Source organism: Pristiophorus japonicus, chromosome 11, assembly GCF_044704955.1.
Source record: "Pristiophorus japonicus isolate sPriJap1 chromosome 11, sPriJap1.hap1, whole genome shotgun sequence".
Taxonomy (NCBI): Eukaryota; Metazoa; Chordata; class Chondrichthyes; family Pristiophoridae; genus Pristiophorus; species Pristiophorus japonicus.
The window spans coordinates 178,913,978-178,935,815 of record NC_091987.1 but is presented as its reverse complement, the minus strand read 5'-3'; the positions used below and the strand labels follow the sequence as shown (position 1 = coordinate 178,935,815).

Here is a 21,838-nt window from a genome sequence, read left to right as displayed (position 1 = left end):
AGGCAGTGCACAGCTGGAGGTAGGAGGAGAGGCGGTGCACAGCTGGAGGTAGGAGGAGAGGCAGTGCACAGCTGGAGGTAGGAGGAGAAGCAGTGCACAGTTGGAGGTAGGAGGAGAGGCGGTGCACAGCTGGAGGTAGGAGGAGAGGCAGTGCACAGCTGGAGGTAGGAGGAGAGGCAGTGCACAGCTGGAGGTAGGAGGAGAGGCAGTGCACAGCTGGAGGTAGGAGGAGAGGCAGTGCACAGCTGGAGGTAGGAGGAGAGGCAGTGCACAGCTGGAGGTCTGAGAAGAGGCAGTGCACAGCTGGAGGTCTGAGAAGAAGCAGTGCACAGCTGGAGTTTAACAGCCACCTGCTGGTTTTCACTGCATGGCATTGGCAGAGGGTCACCAGCCTGCGTGTCACCTTGGTTGAATGCCGAACTCTGGAGATGTATTTTTAAGCTTTGCTGGGATAGGTAGTGAAAAATTTAATGAGTTAAGCTGATGCATGCTCCCACCCCTGGTTAACTCTGCAAGCGGCATCTTGTACAGTAATGCATTGATTTCACCCTGAGCTAATGCACTCTCCAAATATGAAGTATAATTCTCTGCCGAGGGGGGGAGGGGAGGGGAGTGTTGATGCAGGGTGCCCAAAGTCGAGATGTGTTCAACTCTCCAGTCCCCTTCACCTTGATCAACTTGAGGAATTAATCAAAACATAAATTCCACAAAGAGAGAGAATATTTTATCCATCTACACCCTAATGTAATTGTAATCGTGATGAGTTTCTTGTTGCCCCAGAATAAACCTGGCGAGTGTGCCTGTATGACAATTTTTGTATTGTGTTTTGCAGGTTAATGATTTGTCAGCTGCTAACACCAGACCAAAGATGACGAAGCTGGGGTTCCTGCGGTTGTCGTATGAGAAGCAGGACACTCTGCTGAAGCTGCTCATTCTGTCCATGGCAGCTGTGCTCTGTAAGTAACGGGTCATCCCTTGTACACCATCCAGCTAAAAACACAGCTCTTGGTTGGAGCCGTCGCCCCTTTAAGGGGCTGCACGGGTGATTCAAAATACCACGCGTGCGCGATTTTTGCATTGCCAAGCCGCGCAACCCAAAGGGAACATTGGGTGGTCCTACTCCTACAGTTTATCAATCCCCATCGTACCATCTACTCCCATTTATTCCTCGCACCTAGAAACTGAAAGTTGTCTCCCTATCTTCCCTTCTTTTAAAACTCAGGCTTGTTTCCATCTAATCGCTACTTTCCTGATTTTCTTCCACCTTCCTCTATGGCGTTAAGTGATCTTTAACCTGGCCTGGTCCTTTGAGTGATCCTCAATTTTTGCATTAGGGTCTTTAAGTGTAATCTATGCCTGACTTTATTGAAAAGATTCCCATAATTTTCCTGAAAGTTTCTACAGGTGCACTTGCACTACAGTTTTGCATTGATGCTAGCTAAGCTTTTTGTCATTGGATGTTTAAGACACTACCTGACTCCAGAAGAGGAGGGAGTGGTTTTTCCTCTGCTATGGACTCTCACTCCACTTCGCTTCACTTTTACGTTGAGCCCTAACTCCAGATTCAGGCTGCACTTTATAGCAACTTAAACTGGTGACTTAAAGTGGTTAACTTCGATCTTGGGTCAGTGTGTTAGATTTGAATACCTATATTGAGATTCGTGGTAAGAGTATTGAAAGACAGCAGTAAAATGGATTTAATTGTTACACAAATTTTGTGATTTGTTCCACAGCATTTTCAACCAGGTTATTCTCCGTATTGAGGTTTGAGAGCGTGATCCATGAGTTTGACCCGTAAGTAAACCTGCAAACTTGTGTAACACAAGTCCTTTCGTGTTTTTAAAAAAAAAAAATGAAATATAACCAAACTTTGACAGTTTTCAGTCCATGTACTTTTGAGGTATTTCAGCTCTTTAACCAGCCAAACTTGTTAAAACACAGCACTGGTGGGTCTCCACTAACTCTGCTTTTGAAGTTCATTACAGAGAGGTGGATCAAAGTGACTCCAGTCTTCAGACAAGTCACCTACTTCTCCTCCTGAGAGTAATTCAGGTCGTTGGGAGGAACTGGGTTGCGGAGGAGGGTGGATTCATTTAGAAAACCCAGGGAGTAAGAATCTTAAGCAGCCAAAACCTTGTGGTGCTGGTGTACTGTATTATTTTCACCGGCAATGGTAGTTGGCTCGTCGCAGTATCTAATCTTTGCAATTACTTCATAGAGGAGAATGCAGTGTCTCATGTGTTGCAAACAGTAATGCACAAAGGGGATGAGATGTCAAACTATAAGAAAACAGTTTATCAGCACCAGCTCAGGTGCAAGATTTTGAACAAACTTGAGTCTTGTAGAATCCTACGGCATAGAAGGAGAATATTCGGTCCATCGACCAAGTGCCGCCTTTTTGAAAGAGCTATCTGATTAGTCTCACTCCCCTGCTCCCGCTCCTTCCCCATAGGCCTGCAATTTTTTCCTCTTTCAAGTATATATCCAGTTCCCTTTTGAAAGTTATTATTGAATCTGCTTCCACCACCCTTTCAGGCAATGCGTTCCCGATCGTAACAACTCGCAGAGTGAAAAGAATGTCTCCTCATCCTCCCTATGGTTCTTTTGCCACTTATCTTAAACCTGTGTCCTTTGGTTACTGACCCTCCAGCCAGTGGAAACAGTTTCTCCTAACTCTTATCAAAACCTTCTTAATTTTGAACACCTCTGTTAAATTTCCCCTCAGCCTATTCTGCTCCGAGAACAATCCCAGCTTCTCTAGTTTTGCCATGTAACTGAAGTCCCTCATCTCGTTATTCTGTATCAATGCAGAGATTTCTTAATCGCTTCTATATTTTGCGGGTGGGGGTAGGTTGATGAACAGCAGGTTCCCAATCAAATTAATTTATCTTGCTGACTAATGCAAAGGAATATCATAGAATCTACCTATTGAAAACTTCTGAACGTACATAAACACTCCTTAAAACCAACCTCTTTGACCAAACTTTTGGTCAGCCTTCCTGTGTCACTGTTTTGGTGCCCATTTTTCTTAGGTTACACCTCTGAGTTTGTTATTGTCTTATTGATTCTCGGGATGTGGTTTGTCACTGGCAAGGCCAGCATTTATTGTCTATCTTGAGTTGCCTTTGAGAAGGTAGTAGTGAGCTGGGCCTGGTCTTGATGGTGCTGATGGGGGTTAAGATCAATTTACATTCCAGAATGTAGATAGAGAATAGCTTCCACCACTGTTGTTTTGGGGCATTTTTCTAAGTTTTTTTCCAAGTTGTAAATAATTAATGTTGATGTAGCAGTAGTTATTGGGGAACTTACTGTATTCTTTCCCACCCGACACCTTGAAACATCCTAAGGTACTTCAATTACCGCACCACTCGCTTCCTCACTGAAGAGGGTTTCTACAAGTTCCATAACTGGTTTGATGACCGAGCCTGGTATCCGCTGGGCAGGATTATTGGAGGGACGATCTACCCAGGTCAGTATAGTTCCAGCACTCCAAGCAGCCACATTACCTGACCTCTTATTTCATATCTCGATGCAGTTGTTTAGTTTTGTTTGATGTATTTATTAACCACTGTAGTGCCATGGCTCAGTTACCCCGTCGGGATCGGAGGCTCACCCGGCAGTGGCCTTTCCTGGCTTAGAGTTTTAAAAACCATAGCTAGCCCACACTGAATCTCTGAAGCAACCCTGTCGATCTTTAAATTTATGGGATTTTATAACCTCCAAAAAATTATCTTTTGGGGTAATCGGGTACTAAATTTTTAATTGTAGATTGTACATTCAAAATAGACAGCAGAACCTGAGGGGCGGAAGCAGAGAAATGCAGGTAAATGGTTGGCTGTAAATTGCAGCCTCTCCGGGTGCGTACAATGTCGCACGCGCCCGAAGAGGCCTCGCAAGTGCCGGTTTTTGGCACGCAATGCACATGTACCGGGAACCGGCTTTTGAGAACTGTCAAAATGTCTTGACAGATTGTACGCATCCCCGGGAGAAGGACATTCGCGGGTGGAGATTTGGGCTATTTGCCCAACTCTTGCCCAGCAAATGTCCTTCAAACTCTTACGCCTGGATAGCCTGCTTTTATCAGCGTAAGAGTTATAAAAGACAGAAAATGTAAATTTTATCACTAATTGTTATATTTAAAAACCCTGCCCATTAAGGTCCGTTAATTTTTACCTATTAAAACATATTTAAAAACAATTCAAAAATAATTTTTTGTCCAAAACATTTAATTAAATTCAATTTCAGTTAATTTAAAATATGTGAGGTTTTTTTATTTACTGTGTTGTGTTTGTGTTTTTGGTGGTATTGTTATTGATAGTAATGGGAACTTGTACAAACGGAGCTCACCACCATTATCAATGAGAATACTCCATGTTCATTAGTGGTCCAGACCCACGTGATCCCAGGTTGTGCTTACATTCCTGGGATGTGTGAGCCCATACGCTGGGCTGCGAATGGAGGCCTCTGACCACAAGTATACGTTCTTCCGGGACCACCAGACTCTTTCGCAAAAACCTTTTGGTCGGAGGCGTCCGCCCGCAGGAAGCCTCTGACCGCAATTTCTGGGCCAGTGTTTTTTAAAAATGAAGTTTAGAATAGGAATTAAAATGAGAGACTGGGGAAGGAGGGTAGGGAATAAGAGGTGATCAGAAATAAGCTTATGAAATTGATTTAGTTTGATACTGTAACAGTGCTACTATCCCTGGATAGCTTTATTACTGCAATATTAGGATTTATTTTGAGGTATGGGCCTGGCATAGATGGTGCCGTTAGGGTTAAGATCAATTTACATTCCATGATGTAGATAGATTACAAGCTTCCATAACCATCTTCACTGAGTGAGTCATGGAGTTTTTCCCCTAACTGCAATACATTTGATATATTTGGTTGTATTGAAGAAACTGTTTCCTTGCCTTATTCATGCATTAACACACAGCTATTACATATTTATTTATACAAGGTATTGACCAACCAGACAGAGTGGAGAGCCCAAATCTTTAAATATTTTACAGCCTTTACATTGCATTCACTTACCGACAGGCTGATACTGCAGTGCAGTGCTGAAGGAGTGCTGCACTGTCGGAGGTGCCATCTTTCGGATGAGACGTTAAACCGAGGTCCCGTCTGCTCTCTTGGGTGGACATAAAAGATCCCATGCAATATTTCAAAGAGCAGTAGGAGAGTTATCCCCGGTATCCTGGCCAATATTAATCCCTCAATCAACATCACTGTACAGATTGTCTGGTCATTATCACATTACTGCTTGTGGGATCTTGCTGTGTGCAAATTATCTGCCGTGCTTCCTAAATTACAACAGTGACTACACTTCAAAAGTACTTCATTGGCTGTGAAGCACTTTGGGAGGTCCTGAGGTTGTGAAAGGCGCTATAAAAATACAAGTCTTTTTACTGGGAATTTTTAGTGTAGTGTAACTCGAGGTATTGGAGTAGTGGAAGGATAAACAGTAGAGTCCATGCATGTTGTGTGACAACCTACAAGTATTTTTTGGGGGGTGACAGCGCAGACATTTTCTTGGTTTGTTTGACAGAACCCAACACTTTATTTCTTCATTTCCAGGTCTTATGATCACCTCCGCTGCGCTCTACCATGTGCTGCACTTCTTCCACATCTCCGTTGACATCAGGAATGTCTGCGTGTTTCTGGCTCCTCTCTTCTCATCTTTCACCACCATTGTCACTTATCACTTAACAAAGGAACTGAAGGTAGGAAGTGGACCGCGAAGCCAGTAAATATGTACCGACGGCGTATAGACACCGATGTTCCCCCTTGGGCGCGGGCCATGCATCAATCGGCAGGTTTCACGATCTGTCGCCATACAGACAATTTAAAGGGACCTCGCACGAAAAATAAAATTGGAGGAATATTGATAGAGACCCACTCAAACTGTCGGGCTAGCTTTTGTAACTAGAATGTTAGTAATGTTACTAGCTTTATCCGCGATTCATGGCGGATCATTATTTTAGGTGAGGAGCTTTCAGCTGCAGTGTCTCTGTCCTTGCATCCTATTGGCTTATTTACATTGCAGAGTGACTTTCATTTTCTGGGCATGGGTCTTCCCCGAGATGATGATGCTGTGTTGTGCCTCCCCGTGGCAAGGAGGTGGTGATGGGCAGCACCGCCAGAGATGATCAGCATGTGTTTGTCCTTGGTGACGTTGGTATCTTTACAGAAACTTTCAAAAACGAACCCCGAGGAGGTTCTTCACCTCACTCCTGGTGGTGACATCGCCTTGTTTATATCACAGAGCTGCAATTGAAATGGGGGGGCTCCTGTCACACACTGGGCACAATGTGAGATGATCAGCGCACTGCACAATATTGGACCTGGCTGGGGGAAGTTTCCATTTCAGCGAGTCCAAGCTGCGCCAGTTTCAGCATTGTTTCATCAAATGTGATTTGTGATCCTGCACTTGGGAATAGAACTCGACCAGGGGAATAAATTGAAACTTGCCTGTGGAGCATTTCACAGTTTGTAGCACAGGTCTGCCCATATATTAGGGTGATGAGTGGGAGCTTGTGCTGTAAATACTCTTGAGTGTTAGCAATGTCTCCCCTGGTTGCATCAAGTATATCCACAATAGTTATTGTGTGGAACCAATGTCAGAGGAAGCTGCCAGCATTGGGAGATGTGGAAGTACAGACTACTGTATTAAGAAAATGTAGCAATTTCGCTCTGAAATCTAAGTATCTGTAATTAAAATCGAATGCTTGAGAAACGTCAAATCCATCAGATAAAAGACAGGTTCATGTTTTGCACGGCGACACTGCCTGAGTTCTGACAAAGTACCTCTACCTGAAGCTTGACTGGCTGACAGGCCTGGTGTGTATAACCAGCATTTCTGGTTTTGTTTGAGTCTGAACATTTGGCAATATTTCTCTGTACTGTGTGCAGGGATGTTAATGTGCTAATTGTGTTTCAGGATGCCGGCGCTGGCTTGTTAGCTGCTGCCATGATTGCTGTGGTTCCTGGTTATATTTCTCGCTCTGTGGCTGGCTCCTATGATAATGAAGGTGAGTAACCAGCCCAAGTGTCCTTTGTGCTGGCTAAATCATTAATTATCTTGTAGCTGCAACACTTTCTGCCATGCAAAATGGCAATCTAAATTTTTTATGATCATGAAATCAATAATTCTAGTACTAGTGCTCAACTCCTGTTCTGAAACCGAGTCTCATTTGTCAACTGATTGCTATCCAGGCCATCACCAAGACCGCCTAATTCCACCTCCGCAATATCCCCCCATCCTCCCACTCTGCCCCTGCCTCAGCTTATCTGCTGAAACCCTCATCCATGCCTCTGTTACCTCTCGACTTGACTCTTCCTCTACTCTCCTGGCTGGCCTCCCATCTTCCATTTGCGCTCATCCAAAACTCTGCTGCTCATATCCGAACACGCATCAAGTCCCGCTCACCCATCACTCCTGCGTTCACAGACTTACATGGGCTCCAGGTCCAGCATCGCCTCAATTTTAAAATTTACATCCTTGTTTTCAAATCCCTCCATGCCCTTACCCCACCTATCTCTGAAACCTCCTTCAGCCCTAGAACCCTCCGAGGTCTCTGCGCTGCTCTAATTCTGGCCTCGAGCACATCCTCTATTTTAATCGCTCCACCATTGGTTGTCGTGCTTTCAGCAGCCTTGATGTCCTAAACTCCGGTATTCCCTTCCTAAACCACTCCACCTCTCTCTCTCCCCCTCTCCTCCATTAAGATGCTCCTTAAATTCGAACTGCATGTTGTTTAAAAATAAATAACTAAATGTATTTGAAAACATTAGTCTATTATCGTCCACTTACACTAAGTTTAGTGCCTGTGAAAGTTGTTCCACTTTTGCACTGGCACTAAACTTGTCACTGGCACTCAACTCATTACTGACACTAAACCGGTCACTGGCACTAAACTCCTCACGTGTTTGAAAGCCCAAACTGACTAAGAGCTGGGTGAGAATTCTCCCCCAGGGTGTTTCACTCTGTTTTTCCCCGATGTTAGATTGGTTCACTGATTCCAGATTCAGGCTGCATTCACTCAGTGTCAGTGGAAAGCAGAGCTGCTTTGCCCTGATCCAACAATTGTTGTATAAAGGCACCCAGTTTCCTTTGGGATGCAGGGAATGCCATTGCAAACATTCCCCAGAAAGTTGCGAGGTGAATTACCATTCATTTTGTGGTTTTTGTTTTTGCCAATTAGCCAGAACACTGGGAGAGCTCTCTGCTTCTCTTTACATAGTAACTTGTGAACTTTAATGTCTGTGAATCGCCGGAACGGGCTGACAGAGCCTTGGTTTAACATCTCGTCCAAGGGGTAGCACTCCTTAACTGTGCTGGCGTATCAGTCTGGGTTATGTGATCTCGTCTGGGTGTAGAAATGTTTTCATAGCACAAGGTCCCAGTCCAGCCCACTGGAGCCTCATGTCTGATTGCAGAGTGTTGTTGGCTGGATCCTCGATGTGGCCTGGAATTGTCGTCCTCATGCTGAAAGAAGAATGACAGCAACAAGAGAGGTGGAAGCGATTTTCTATATTGTCTGATTACTTTGCTACCTTTTCCTTTTAGTAATGTGTGCTGTGTATCTGTGCAGGTATTGCTATCTTCTGCATGTTGCTCACGTACTACTTGTGGATTAAGGCTGTTAAGTCTGGCTCGATCTACTGGTCTGCTATGTGCGCGCTGGCCTACTTCTACATGGTAAGTGCTCATTTAAACTCTGGGGCTGACAGGAACAGGAAGTAACAATAATATATTGTCTGGCTTAACTCTACTCCCAACCTTGTTCAGCCAGCATCCTGCAACTCGAGCGCAGTTGTTGCACTGTTCCAGGTCTTTGCTCATGTTTCTGTTAAGAACATAACAAAAAGGAGCAGGAGTAGGCCATATGGCCCCTCGAGCCTGCCAGTCATTCAGTAAGATCATGGCTGATCATTGACCTCAACTCCACTTTCCCGCCCGACCACCATGTCCCTTGATTCCCCTAGACTCCAAAACTCCATCTATCTCAGCCTTGAATATATTCAGAGACTCGGCATCCACAGCCCTCTGGGGCAGAGAAATCCAAAGATTTGCAACCCTCTGAGTGAAGAAATTTCTCCTCATCTCTGTCTTAAATGTCCTACCCCTTATCCTGAGACTGTGCCCCCTAGTTGTAGGGGGAAACAACCTCTCAGCATCTACCCTGTCAATCCCCCTCAGAATCGTGTATGTTTCAATGAGATCACATCTTATTCTTCTAAACCCCAGAGAGTACAGGTCCATTCTACACCATCTCTCATCATAAGACCACCCTCTCATCCCAGGCTATCCATCTAGTGCCAAGCCACTGCTAGGAAATGGGCGATGCTGATTTGCCGTTGTTTACTGTGTGAGGGGGAGGAAGTGTCTGGGCTTCGTTCCAATGAATTACCCTCCAGACTAGTAAACAAGATTATGCAGGAAGTCCTGGTCACAAACCCACCCCTCTAGTTCTAGTCTTCCCCCATCAGTGGAAACATCCTCTCTGCATCCACCTTGTCAAGCCCCCTCACACACCTCACATGTTGCGGGAGATTGTACCCTGCACAGAAAAAGCTACAAACTACCAGCAATGGCTTTTTCTGACTGGATGGTACAAGGCTCGTGCATAAACACGGCAGTCACAAAGTTTAGTGCAGCAGTGCCCAGTGATCAATGTCCTTGCTGCCTTACTGCTAGTCTCATGGCTGCTGGGCCTAGCACCATCACCTCCTGTACTCAGTCCTGTGCGGAGGACTTTATTTTGAGTTGATCATTGTACTTGCCCAACTGGCACTGCGCTCTGGTTACCAGCAACTGTCAGTTTTGTCAAATCTGGGTACTGGTGACCATGTGATCGAACATCCAGTTGGCAAAGACAATGAAGATGCACAACTTCTTGGAGATAAAATCTAAGTTTGTTATTCAAAGCCTAACAATTTATAATGGTTTGAAAAGCACCAAAGGTGTATCTGATACGGAGAGAGATTACAAGGACCCTAATACAACTAATGACCATTATAGCAGAGGTATTTGATTAGAGCCCACAGCAATCGTAACCAGCAGATTGATATCATCCTTTACTCTTCAGACAATCTGTTTTGTTTTCAGAATCATTATGGAAAAACTGACAATTAAAGTTAGTAAGTGTGGGTGCACTTTGTATATTGAATTTGCACAATGTGGTCTCTCTTTGGAAGCCTGATATATTCCAAAAAAGGAATGAGGCAGCAATTGTGAACTTTGCAGTAAGATTCAAAGACAACAACCAGTCCCTCAAATACCTAGACTGAAAAACAAACAAAATTAAAGCTATTACTGGCAGTAAAATCATCAACTTCCTTGGCAATGCCATTGGTGCTAGAGGCAGATAGCTGGAGAAAAACGAGGAGTTAGTGTCCTTTTTTTAAAAATCGACTATTATAAATTTCCAGATTAACTATTTTGCTAACTTCAGAAATTCTTCATATCTTTTCGTACAATTAGTCCTTGCCATGTTTGTGGCTATTGTGTATTTTGTTGATCGATTTTATTATATTTCTTACAGTAGTTATGTTAATACTTTATTAATGTAGTTAAATTAGTAGTAAACGCATCACCTAATGATCAGAGTAATTGGGTAATTTTAATGCCATATAACTAAGTGACGCTTGGCTCTGTTTTACCACACCACCCAATGGGGTTTCCAACTTTTGGTGAATTTTGACGTCGCCTCAGTTTTTTTTCCCATCTTCCCTCCTTGGCCACCTTCACCCCACCCCGCTGGATTTGACTTTATGAGCGTAAATGCTTAAAATGAACACTGACATAATGGAACTGGGTCCCTGAGTATTTAATTAGTGTGACCATCTGAAAATCGTAATTCACAATGAGCACTAGCATCTCCAGAGATTTTTCCTTTTGAGGTTGAAATCGCTGAATGCAATGGTTGCATTGAAGCATTTGTATGAGATTCTTTTGATGCATGTTTTACAGTGATGTTGCCTTGTTTATTTAAACAGAATAATGTCTCTGTTAAAATAGGGAAAAGTATTTAAGGTTCATGCCTTCATTATTATCATGGCATGCAGCTAATGTTTCGATAAAAATGTTGATGTCTGTCTTTTTTAAAATCTTGGCACATTTTATCTCTCAGGTTTCTTCATGGGGCGGTTACGTGTTCCTGATTAATCTGATCCCACTTCACGTACTTATCCTTATGCTGACTGGACGATTTTCCCACCGGATCTATGTTGCGTACTGCACGGTGTACAGCCTTGGGACCATCCTCTCCATGCAGATCTCCTTTGTGGGATTCCAGGTTTGTGAAGCAACTTCCTTGTCCCAGTGTTCCGCCCTCTTCTGATGTACAGGTGGTAGTAGCCCCTCCACATGTATGAGCCTAGGCGTTGAGGTGAGGAGGACATCAGACCAAGCCAGATCCCAATGGAGGACCTTTCTAAAAGATTGTGCAAGACAGTGTGGACTAGGGCTATACATAAGAACATAAGAAATAGGAGCATGAGTAAGCCATTCGGCCCTTCGAGCCTGCTCCGCCACTTTCCAGCCCTAACCTTTGATTCCTTTAGTATCTATCTCTGTCTTAAATATACTCAAAGACTGAGACTCCACAGCCCTCTGGGGTAGAGAATTCCAAAGGTTCACAACCCTCTGAGTGAAGAAATTTCTCCTCATCTCAGTCCTAAATGGCCAATCCCTTATCCTGGGACTGTGGGCATCCAGCCAGGGCATCTACCCTGTCACACCCCTTAAGAATTTTGTATGTTTCAATGAGATACCTCTCATTCCTCTAAACTCTAGGGAATATAGGCTTAGTCTCCTCTTGGGACAATCCCGTCATCCTATAATGCCCAGTCTGCCGACATATTAACTAAATCTTACGATTACACGGTTTAAACTTATTTGTGCAAGTTCGGCCGCTGATGGGAACAGGTAGAGGCTATTCAGCGCATCGAGCCTGTTCCACCATTTAATTAAATAATGGCTGATCTATGCCTCAACTCCATTTACCTGCCTTTGATCCATATCTCTTGATTCCTTTCCCAACAAAAATCCATCAATCTCCAATTTTAATTGACTCTCAGCATCCAAAGTTTTCTGAGGGAGTGAGTTCCAGATTTCCAACACCCTTTGTGTACGAGAAGAGCTTCCTGATTTCACATCTAAATGGCCTAGCTCTAATTCTAAAATGAGGCCCGCTTGTGTGGATTGTCCCACCAGAGGAAGTTGTTTCTCTGTATCTACCCTATTAAGTCCCTTAAAGAACTCTGGACAAAGTATATACAATTTCTGGCCATACTTCCAACTTAATTTAGATGATGTTCAGGGAAGATATCTCCGATGTCCTGGCCAATATTTATTTCTTAATAAACATCACTAAAACAGATTGTCTGGTCATTATCACATTGCTTTTTGTGGGATCTTGCTGCTGCGTTTCCTGTATTAACACTTCAAAAGTACTTCATTGGCTGTAAAGTGCTTTGAGACATCCTGTGGTCATGAAAGGTGTGATTATAAATGCAAGTCTTAAATAAGATTCAGTGACTCCTTGAATCATTTATACAGCATTTTCAGGACCAAGTAGATTGGAATGGCTGTTCTCTCATCATTTAGCTCAACTGAGCTGGCTTCTGGTACACTGACTTCAAAATTTGTTGCATTTTCTGATTTAATTTCTGTTTTCTCTTGTATTGCACTCATCACAAAATAATTCACAGCAGTTTGCCAAAAGAATCATCTAATAAAATTGTGTTTGCATGTGGGTACAATATGCAGTTCCTCGCTGGGTCGTACGATGAAGAAACGTTTGAATTCTTGTTTTTTTTTCCTCCCCCTCAGCCCGTCCAGTCTTCCGAGCACATGGCTGCGCTGGGTGTTTTTGGTCTGTGCCAGATCCATGCCTTCGTTGACTACCTACGCAGCAAGCTGAACTCTCAGCAGTTTGAGATCCTTTTCAAGAGCGTCATCTCTCTGGTGGGATTGGTGGTTCTGTCTGCAGGAACTGTGCTGATGCTGACGGGTACAGTATCACTGCTCCTATATTACCATCTCCTTCCCGCCTCCCCCTGACCCCCAATCAAACTCCTCCAATTCCAGCCAGAAAAAATGGTCAAATTGCTCTCTAATCAATTGCCAGCGACAGCGGAAACACTGAATATTACCAGAGAAAAGTGTGTGATCCGGGATAATCTATGAGAATGCTTCTCATGTGGTGGTCCTGCATTGTGATGTTTCTTTCGCTGCGTGTTGTGTAGATTTATATCGAAATTAAACACAGCAACTGGCTGGTCAGCCTAACCAATCCGTGTTTGGGATGATGCTCTGCCTTAGCAGTTGCTTCTGGATGCTGATTCCTGTGAGCTTCCTGTATACATTTCGAAAAAAACATTTCACACGTTCCCTATTTTGGTTTGTTGTCTCTGTGCCTACAGGAAAACTGATTGCTGTAAGATTATATAATAGTGTTTATAACTTCAGCATCCCACGATCGTGGTCAGTCACTTCCTGAAGATTATGGAACTATTCCTGTGCTTCCTTAATGAGTTTCCTTTATTTGTGTTCGCCCTATTCCCTATGGATTATTAGCTTTTCTAATTTTCCTTCTGGGATTGGCATGCTGGTCGTTTTCACTATGAGACGCATGAATACTGTTGGTTCACAAGGTGGATACAGATGGAGATAGCCACTCGGGCCATTCTAGCTCATCTCTCCGTAAACAACCTACAGTCCCCTCCCCATCACGAGATATCGCTGTTTGTGATTCCAGGCTTTTTATCTCCACTACCCTACCGAGAAATCTATTCCACGTGATCACTCTTGACACCAGTCCTAAACGTGCATTTTATTTGAACCTGTGCCATGTTGACCTGCTTTCATGAGTTGAATTTAAAGTTGTGTTCTAGGTTTGCCTTTTCCCATGCTGTTTGCTAACTTGCGTATCTCTTGTCAGGTCCCCGCATAGTTGCTGCCTTTCAAGGTTGAATAGCTTTTGCTTCAATAATCTTTCCTCCTGACTCAGAACCTTGAAGAATCAAAGCGGTTTTATATTGTATTCACAAAATGAATTAATAGCTTGTGGCAGCTAATCCACGTGTTTTTTCTGAATATAACTAGGTACATTGCTTTCATTGCAGGCAAGATTTCCCCATGGACTGGCCGTTTCTACTCTCTACTAGATCCTTCTTATGCAAAGAACAACATTCCCATCATCGCCTCGGTCTCCGAGCATCAGCCCACCACCTGGTCGTCGTATTACTTTGACCTGCAACTCCTCGTCTTCATGTTCCCAGGTAGGCCTGTTTACGAGTGCATGGAATAAAGATGCATATGCCACTCTGCCTGCATTAGACATGTGGATTTTTTTTTTCCTTATCTTGTCAGCAAGGGCCCTTTGGTATTGTTGCCAAATTAATTTAAGGGTTAAGTCATGGCAGGAGAGCCCAGACCTGTGCCATGTGGGAAATCAGGGACGCTTCCAGTGTCCCTGACGACTATGTGTACAGGAGGTGTATCCAGCTTGCAGCTCCTGTTAGACCGCATGATGGCACTGGAGTTGCGGATGGGTTCACTCTGGAGCATGCGCGATGCTGAGGATGTCATGGATAGCACGTTCAGTGAGTTGGTCACACCGCAGGTAAAGGTTACAAAGGCAGATAGGGGATAGGTAACCATCAGGCAGAGTAGGAGTAGGAAGGTAGTGCAGGAGTCCCCTGCGGTCATCTCCCTCCAAAACAGATACACCGCTTTGGATATTGTTGGGGGAGATGGCTCACCAGGGGAGGGCAGCAGCAGCCAAGTTCATAGCACCATGGGTGGCTCTGCTGCATAGAAGGGCAGGAAAAAGAGTGGAAGAGCTATAGTGATAAGGGATTCTATTGTAAGGGGGATAGATAGGCATTTCTGCGGTCGCAATCGAGACGCCAGGATGGTATGTTGCCTCCCTGGTGCAAGGGTCAAGGATGTTGTGGAGCAGCTGCAGGGCATTCTGAAGGAGGAGGGTGAACAGCCAGTTGTCGTGGTGCATATAGGTGCCAACGATATAGGTAAAAAGCGGGATGAAGTCCTACAAGCTGAATTTAAGGAGCTAGGAATTAAATTTAAAAAGTAGCACCTCAAAGAAGTAATTTCAGGATTGCCACGTGCTAGTCAGAGTAGGAATCGTAGGATAGCTCAGATGAGGAGTGGTGCAAGAGGGAGGGATTCAAATTCCTGTGACATTGGAACCAGTTCTGGGGGAGGTGGGACCAGTACAAACCGGACAGTCTGCACCTGGGCAGGACCGGAACCAATGTCCTAGGGGGAGTGTTTGCTAGTGCTGTTGGGGAGGGATTAAACTAATATGGCAGAGGGATGGGAACCTATGCAGGGAGACAGAGGGAAATAAAATGGGGGCAGAAGCAAAAGATAGTAAGGAGAATAGTAAAAGTGGAGGGCAGAGAAACCCAAGGCAAAAATCAAAAAGGGCCACATTACAGCAAAATTCTAAAGGGACAAAGAGTGTTGAAAAGAAAAGCCTGAAGGCACTGTGCCTCAATGCAAGGAGTATTCGTAATAAGGTGGATGAATTAACTGCGCAGGCAGCTATTAACGATTATGGTATAATTGGGATTACGGAGACATGGCTCCAGGGTGACCAAGGCTGGGAACTCAACATCCAGGGGTATTCAACATTCAGGAAGGATAGACAGAAAGGAAAAGGAGGTGGGGTAGCGTTGCTGGTTAAAGAGGAAATTAATGCAATAGTAAGAAAGGGCATTAGCTTGGATGATGTGGAATCTGTATGGGTGGAGCTGCGGAATACCAAAGGGCAGAAAACACTAGTGAGAGTTGTGTATAGACCACCAAACAGTAGTAGTGAAGTTGGGGATGGCATCAAACAAGAAATTAGGGATGCGTGCAAGAAAGGTACAGTAGTTATCATGGGCGACTTTAATCTACATATAGATTGGGTTAACCAAGTTGGTAGCAATGCAGTGGAGGAGGATTTCCTGGAGTGTATTAGGGATGGCTTTCTAGACCAATATGTCGAGGAACCAACTGGAGAGCTGGCCATCCTAGATTGGGTCTTGTGTAATGAGAGAGGACAAATTCGCAATCTTGTTGTGCGAGGACCCCTGGGGGAGAGTGACCATAATATGGTAGAATTCTTTATTAAAATGGAGAGTGACAGTGTTAATTCAGAGACTAGGGTCTTGAACTTAAGGAAAGGTAACTTCAATGGTATGAGATGTGAATTGGCTAGGATAGACTGGCAAATGATACTTAAAGGGTTGACAGTGGATAGGCAATGGCAGACATTTATAGATTACATGGATGAACTTCAACAATTGTACATTCCTGTCTGGAGTAAAAATAAAAAGGGGAAGGTGGCTCAACCGTGGCTAACAAGGGAAATTAAGGATAGTGTTAAATCCAATGAAGAGGCATATAAATTGGCGAGAAAAAGCAGCAAACCTGAGGACGGAGAAATTTAGAATTCAGCAGAGGAGGACTAAGGGTCTAATTAGGAGGGGGAAAATAAAGTATGAGAGGAAGCTTGCAGGGAACATAAAAACTGACTGCCAAAGCTTCTATAGATATGTGAAGAGAAAAAGATTAGTGAAGACCAACTTGGATACTTTGCAGACAGAATCAGGTGAATTTATAATGGGGAACAAAGAAATGGCAGACCAATTGAACAAATACTTTGGATCTGCCTTCACTAAGGAAGACACAAATAACCTTCTGGAAGTACTAGATGTTCAAGGATCTAGCAAAAGAAGGAACTGAAGGAAATCCTTATTAGTCAGGAAATTGTGTTAGGGAAATTGATGGGATTGAAGGCCGATAAATCCCCAGGGCCTGATAGGCTTTATTCCAGAGTACTTAAGGAAGTGGCCCTAGAAATAGTGGATGCATTGGTGATCATTTTCCAACATTCTATTGACTCTGGATCAGTTCCTATGGACTGGAGGGTAGCTAATGTAACACCACTTTTTAAAAAAAGGAGGGAGAGAGAAAACAGGTAATTATAGACCAGTTAGCCTGACATTGGTGGTGGGGAAAATGTTGGAATCAGTTATTAAAGATGAAATAGCAGCGCATTTGGAAAGGGGTGACAGGATCGGTCCAAGTCAGCATGATTTATGAAAGTGAAATCATGCTTGACAAATCTTCTAGAATTTTTTGAGGATGTAACTAGTAGAGTGGACAAGGGAGAACCAGTGGATGTGGTGTATTTGGACTTTCAAAAGGCTTTTGACAAGGTCCCACATAAGAGATTAGTGTGCAAAATTAAAGCACATGGTATTGGGGGTAATGTATTGACGTGGATAGAGAACTGGTTGGCACACAGGAAGCAGAGAGTCGGAATAAACGGGTCCTTTTCAGAATACAGGCAGTGACCAGTGGGGTGCTGCAGAGTTCAGTGCTGGGACCCCAGCTATTTACAATATACATTAATGATTTAGATGAAGGAATAGAATGTAATATCTCCAAGTTTGCAGATAACACTAAGCTGGGTGGCGGTGTGAGCTGTGAGGAGGATGCTAAGAGACTACAGGGTGACTTGGACAGGTTAGGTGAGTGGGCAGATGCAGTATAATGTGGCTAAATGTGAGGTTATCCACTTTGGTGGTAAAAACAGAAAGACAGAATATCATCTGAATGGTGACAGATTAGGAAAAGGGGAGGTGCAACGAGCCCTGGGTGTCATGGTACATCAGTCATTGAAGTTTGGCATGCAGGTACAGTAGGCGGTGAAGAAGGCAAATGGCATGTTGGCATTCATAGCTAGAGGATTTGAGTATAGGAGCAGGGAGGTCTTACTGCAGTTATACAGAGCCTTGGTGAGGCCACACCTGAAATATTGTGTTCAGTTTTGGTCCCCTAATCTGAGGAAGGATGTTCTTGCTATTGAGGGAGTACAGCGAAGGTTCACCAGATTGATTCCTGAGATGGCAGGACTGACATATGAGGAGAGACTGGATCAACTGGGCTTGTATCCGCTGGAGTTTAGAAGAATGAGAGAGGATCTCATAGAAACATATAAAATTCTGACGGGATTGGACAGGTTAGAGGCAGGAAGAATGTTCCCATTGCTGGGGAGTTCCAGAACCAGGGGTCACAGTCTAAGAATAAGGGATAAGCCATTTAGGACCGAGATGAGGAGAAACTTCTTCACTCAGAGTGGTGAACCTTTGGAATTCTCTACCGCAGAAAGTTTTGAGGCCAGTTCGTTAGATATATTCAAAAGGGAGTTAGATATGGCCCTTATGGCCAAAGGGGTATGGAGAGAAAGCAGGAAAGGGGTACTGAAGTTGAATGATCAGCCATGATCTTATTGAATGGTGGTGCAGGCTCGAAGGGCCGAATGGCCTGCTCCTGCACCTAATTTCTATGTTTCTAAATCCCACCCAAAACCAGTATCGTTTCCTACTTGACCAAAGACCTTTTAACCTTGAGATTTAAGTGGAATGCTTACGCTTTCTAACCGCATCTGTTGTTTAACGATTCTGTTAAGCATGATTTTCCTTCCCTCGTTTTTCCCTATTTATTCTATTTATTGGGGAACTTGTTGTGTTCTTTCCCACCCAGCATCTAAACATCAATTACCTTCCCGCTCGCTTCCTCACTTCCTTGATAGCAGTTTTAGTACTGAGTGTCTTGCTAGCCCACTTCAGAGTCAACCATGTTGGTGTGGGTCTGGAGTCACATATAGGCCAGACCGGGTAAGGATAGCAGGTTTCTTTCCCTGAAGGATATGAGTGAAACAGTTGGTTTTTCCGACAATCGGACTTCATGCTCAAATTTTACAGATGCCTGCTTTTTATTTCCAGAATGTTATTTTTTAAACTCGCTTCAAACTGCCATGGTGGGATTTGGCCTAGTGTTCTATGCATGATTAGTCCTGGTCTCTGGATTACTTTATTGGCCGTGAAGCGCTTTGAGTCATCTTGAGGCCACGAAAGATGGTGTATAAATGAACCTTTTTTTGTTTTTCAGTGTAAGCGGTGAAACTGAAACTTGGTAAGTTTGCAAATATTGTATCTGACCGCAGTGTTTTTTGTGCTTTCCTCCTGCAGTCGGTTTGTACTATTGCTTCAACAACCTGTCGGATGCTCGGATTTTCATCATCATGTACGGTGTCACCAGCATGTACTTCTCGGCTGTGATGGTAAGAATCCTTCAGACCTGTGAATGCTGCTATCATTGGCCACGTGCAGTGTTGCCAGTGGGATTTGAGTAAGCAGATGGTGAGCAAGAGGAGTGTTTGCACTATGGACTGTGACACTCCAATCCAGCTCGACACACCTGCCCTCTAAGCACACTACAAAAAAAAAACAAAGTCAAAATTATAGATTTTGCTGTGTTGGGGGAGCATTGTGAGGCTGTACAACATAATGGGGGGGAAATTGCGGTCGGAGGCTTCCTTCGGGCGAATGCCTCCCACCTGAAATTTTTCCCAGAGGAACGTAGGATTTCGATTTGGAGCGTACGGGAACATGTCTTCCGGTTACATATGCGTATTCATGTGGGCCTGGACCACCAGTCACCTATGTAGTAGTCTCATTGATAATGGGAGCTCCGTTTGTACGAGCTCCCATTACTATCCATGAGACTAGCCCCCAAAACAAGAAACACAACACAATAAATTTAAAAAAAAAACACCTCACATATATTTAAAATTAATTGAAATTGAATGTAATTAAATGTTTTAAAAAACATTATTTTTTTTAATATGTTTTAATAGGGTTGAAATAAACTTACCTTAATGGACAGGGTTTTTAATATAAAAACGAGTGATTAAATTAAATTTTTCTATGGTTTCAAACTCTTACGCTGGTAAAAGTAGGCTATACACCTGATTTTACCAGGTGCAAGAGGTTGAAGGACGTTCGATGGGCAAGAGTTGGGTAAATAGCCTGAATCTCTGCCCCACGGATGTCCTTACTGCGGGGATGCAAAAGCCGGTTCTCGGCGCGTGTGCATTACAGGCCTCGCAGCGAGGCCTCGCCGGGACCGTGCACACATTGTACGTACCCGGTGAGGCCGCAATTTTCGTCCCGTAAAGTGCTGGTAATTACAGGACTGCCACTCAGACGAGCAGTTTGGGGTGATGGATTAATGCTGTCACACACGTGATCGGTTTGTGATTTAAGAGCATCCCCTCCCCCTGTAGTGTGTTGCTCAATATGTCAAATAAGCCTAGCGATCCTTCACAGCCGTACGCTATTCTCTGAGGTCCTTTTCCCATTTGTTTCTGTTTACTTAACTCTAATCAGGTGGTAAATCCCAGATGTGTTGTGCATATTGTAAACATTTCAATAATTGTTCATAATATTTGGTATGAACTCCTTTTGAAAAAGAAGAGCTGTCGGTAATTTCTCCTGTCATTTTTTTGGTGCTAATCGAAATACTGCGCATGCGCGGTTTTTTTGCAATAAAAAGCCGGATGCATGGGATCCCTGGAGTGCTGCGCAGCTTAAAGAGAACATCGGCCTTAGAGTAAAACCTTGCCCCAAAGTGGCCTCAAGCCTGTGATGTCAAGTTGTGGTGTTTCATGCAGAGTCATTTACTTATCTACGGGGTGGGGGCGTGCGAGGGAGACGAACCAAACCAAACCTGAGCTGCAATTTCCAGGTTAGGAGTTTCTCCGACCTGTTCCAATATTCTTCACCCCTCCTGTTCCTCCCATGTATTTCCAACTCCTCCCACCCCATACATTCCTTGCAGTGATTAACTGAATGGTACATCTGAAAACAGCCAGTCCTACAAGCCTGGGGTTTGAGCTGGCTGCACTGGGACTTGTGCAATGTTCAGTTTTTTTGATGAACAGCTGAAGAGTAAGTAGTGTGTGCCCATAATACCTGCTCATCCTCTGAATCGTATTTCCATTCCAAGTTCCTTCTGTCTGTACGTGCTGTTCGCGATTGCAGAGTGCTTAATTCGAGAGCAGCTATGCAGAGCTGGATTCAGGTGTCACAAATACATTTCACTGTGCAGGAATGTTATGAGGGGCATTGTTTGGTCAAAGTTACCCCCGGCTGTATAGAATTTTGGTTGGCATTCCTTATAAAAACTGAGTTTCTTCTACCTCCGGGCACAGTCGAGCCAGGTCTCTGTCCCTGCTGGATCACTCCGGCAGTGTGTCCCTGTGCATTCTGCGTGGGTCCTTTTGGGAAAAGCAGGGGCATCCCCAGAAAATAGCGTGACATCCTGCATCATCCACAGTGGCAGCCCCCAGTCTATCCAGTGGAGCTCCTTTGAGATATTGTGCCAGTCACATCACTGGAGCAGGGCGATGGTGAGGGAACTCCGACTTAATAATCTCAGTGTGGCTGATACCGAAATGTGTGTCATAATTCTGGTGGGACTGATTTATCGTGTAAAGGAGCGAGTGCATTTAAAACTGCTCTTTTCCTACCGCCAAACATTACATCCTCTTATTCCTCAGTTTGCTCGCTTAGTACCCCAGCTACTATCCACCCTCCAGTACCGACGCTCCGAGATTTCAGCGTGTATGATGTACAGGACATACTGTATTCTCACCACAAGGGTCTAGATTCAGATCCACGGACAGGTTCTGTAGCTATGCATCAAATGACTTTCATTATTAATTTTGTCATTTCCATTTCTTTCTTGTCTCCACAGGTTCGGCTGATGCTGGTCCTAGCCCCGGTGATGTGTATCCTCTCGGGAATCGGGGTGTCTCAGGTGCTGTCGACTTACATAAAGAATTTGGATATCAGCCGTCCGGATAAGAAATTAAAGAAGCAGCAGGATTCCTCTTATCCAATCAAGAACGAGGTATGATCCTCCCTCGGGCTCATCGACCTCACGACCCGCCCGTTTGCTGCA

At 44.1% G+C, this 21,838-nt stretch overlaps 1 protein-coding gene across 1 annotated transcript in view; it reads left to right on the top strand.

Moving 5' to 3' along the window:
* Positions 1 to 833: 833 nt before the first annotated feature.
* stt3a (STT3 oligosaccharyltransferase complex catalytic subunit A) overlaps positions 834 to 21,838 on the top strand; it is a 32,138-nt gene continuing 11,133 nt past the window's right edge. Inside the window, exons 1-11 of the mRNA XM_070894321.1 lie at positions 834 to 956; positions 1,734 to 1,794; positions 3,348 to 3,469; positions 5,578 to 5,723; positions 6,941 to 7,031; positions 8,595 to 8,701; positions 11,136 to 11,300; positions 12,839 to 13,019; positions 14,134 to 14,289; positions 19,063 to 19,154; positions 21,632 to 21,787. Of these exons, the coding sequence (XP_070750422.1) occupies positions 869 to 956; positions 1,734 to 1,794; positions 3,348 to 3,469; positions 5,578 to 5,723; positions 6,941 to 7,031; positions 8,595 to 8,701; positions 11,136 to 11,300; positions 12,839 to 13,019; positions 14,134 to 14,289; positions 19,063 to 19,154; positions 21,632 to 21,787 (1,365 nt within the window). The 5' untranslated portion in view covers positions 834 to 868. The remainder of the gene's footprint in view (positions 957 to 1,733; positions 1,795 to 3,347; positions 3,470 to 5,577; positions 5,724 to 6,940; positions 7,032 to 8,594; positions 8,702 to 11,135; positions 11,301 to 12,838; positions 13,020 to 14,133; positions 14,290 to 19,062; positions 19,155 to 21,631; positions 21,788 to 21,838) is intronic.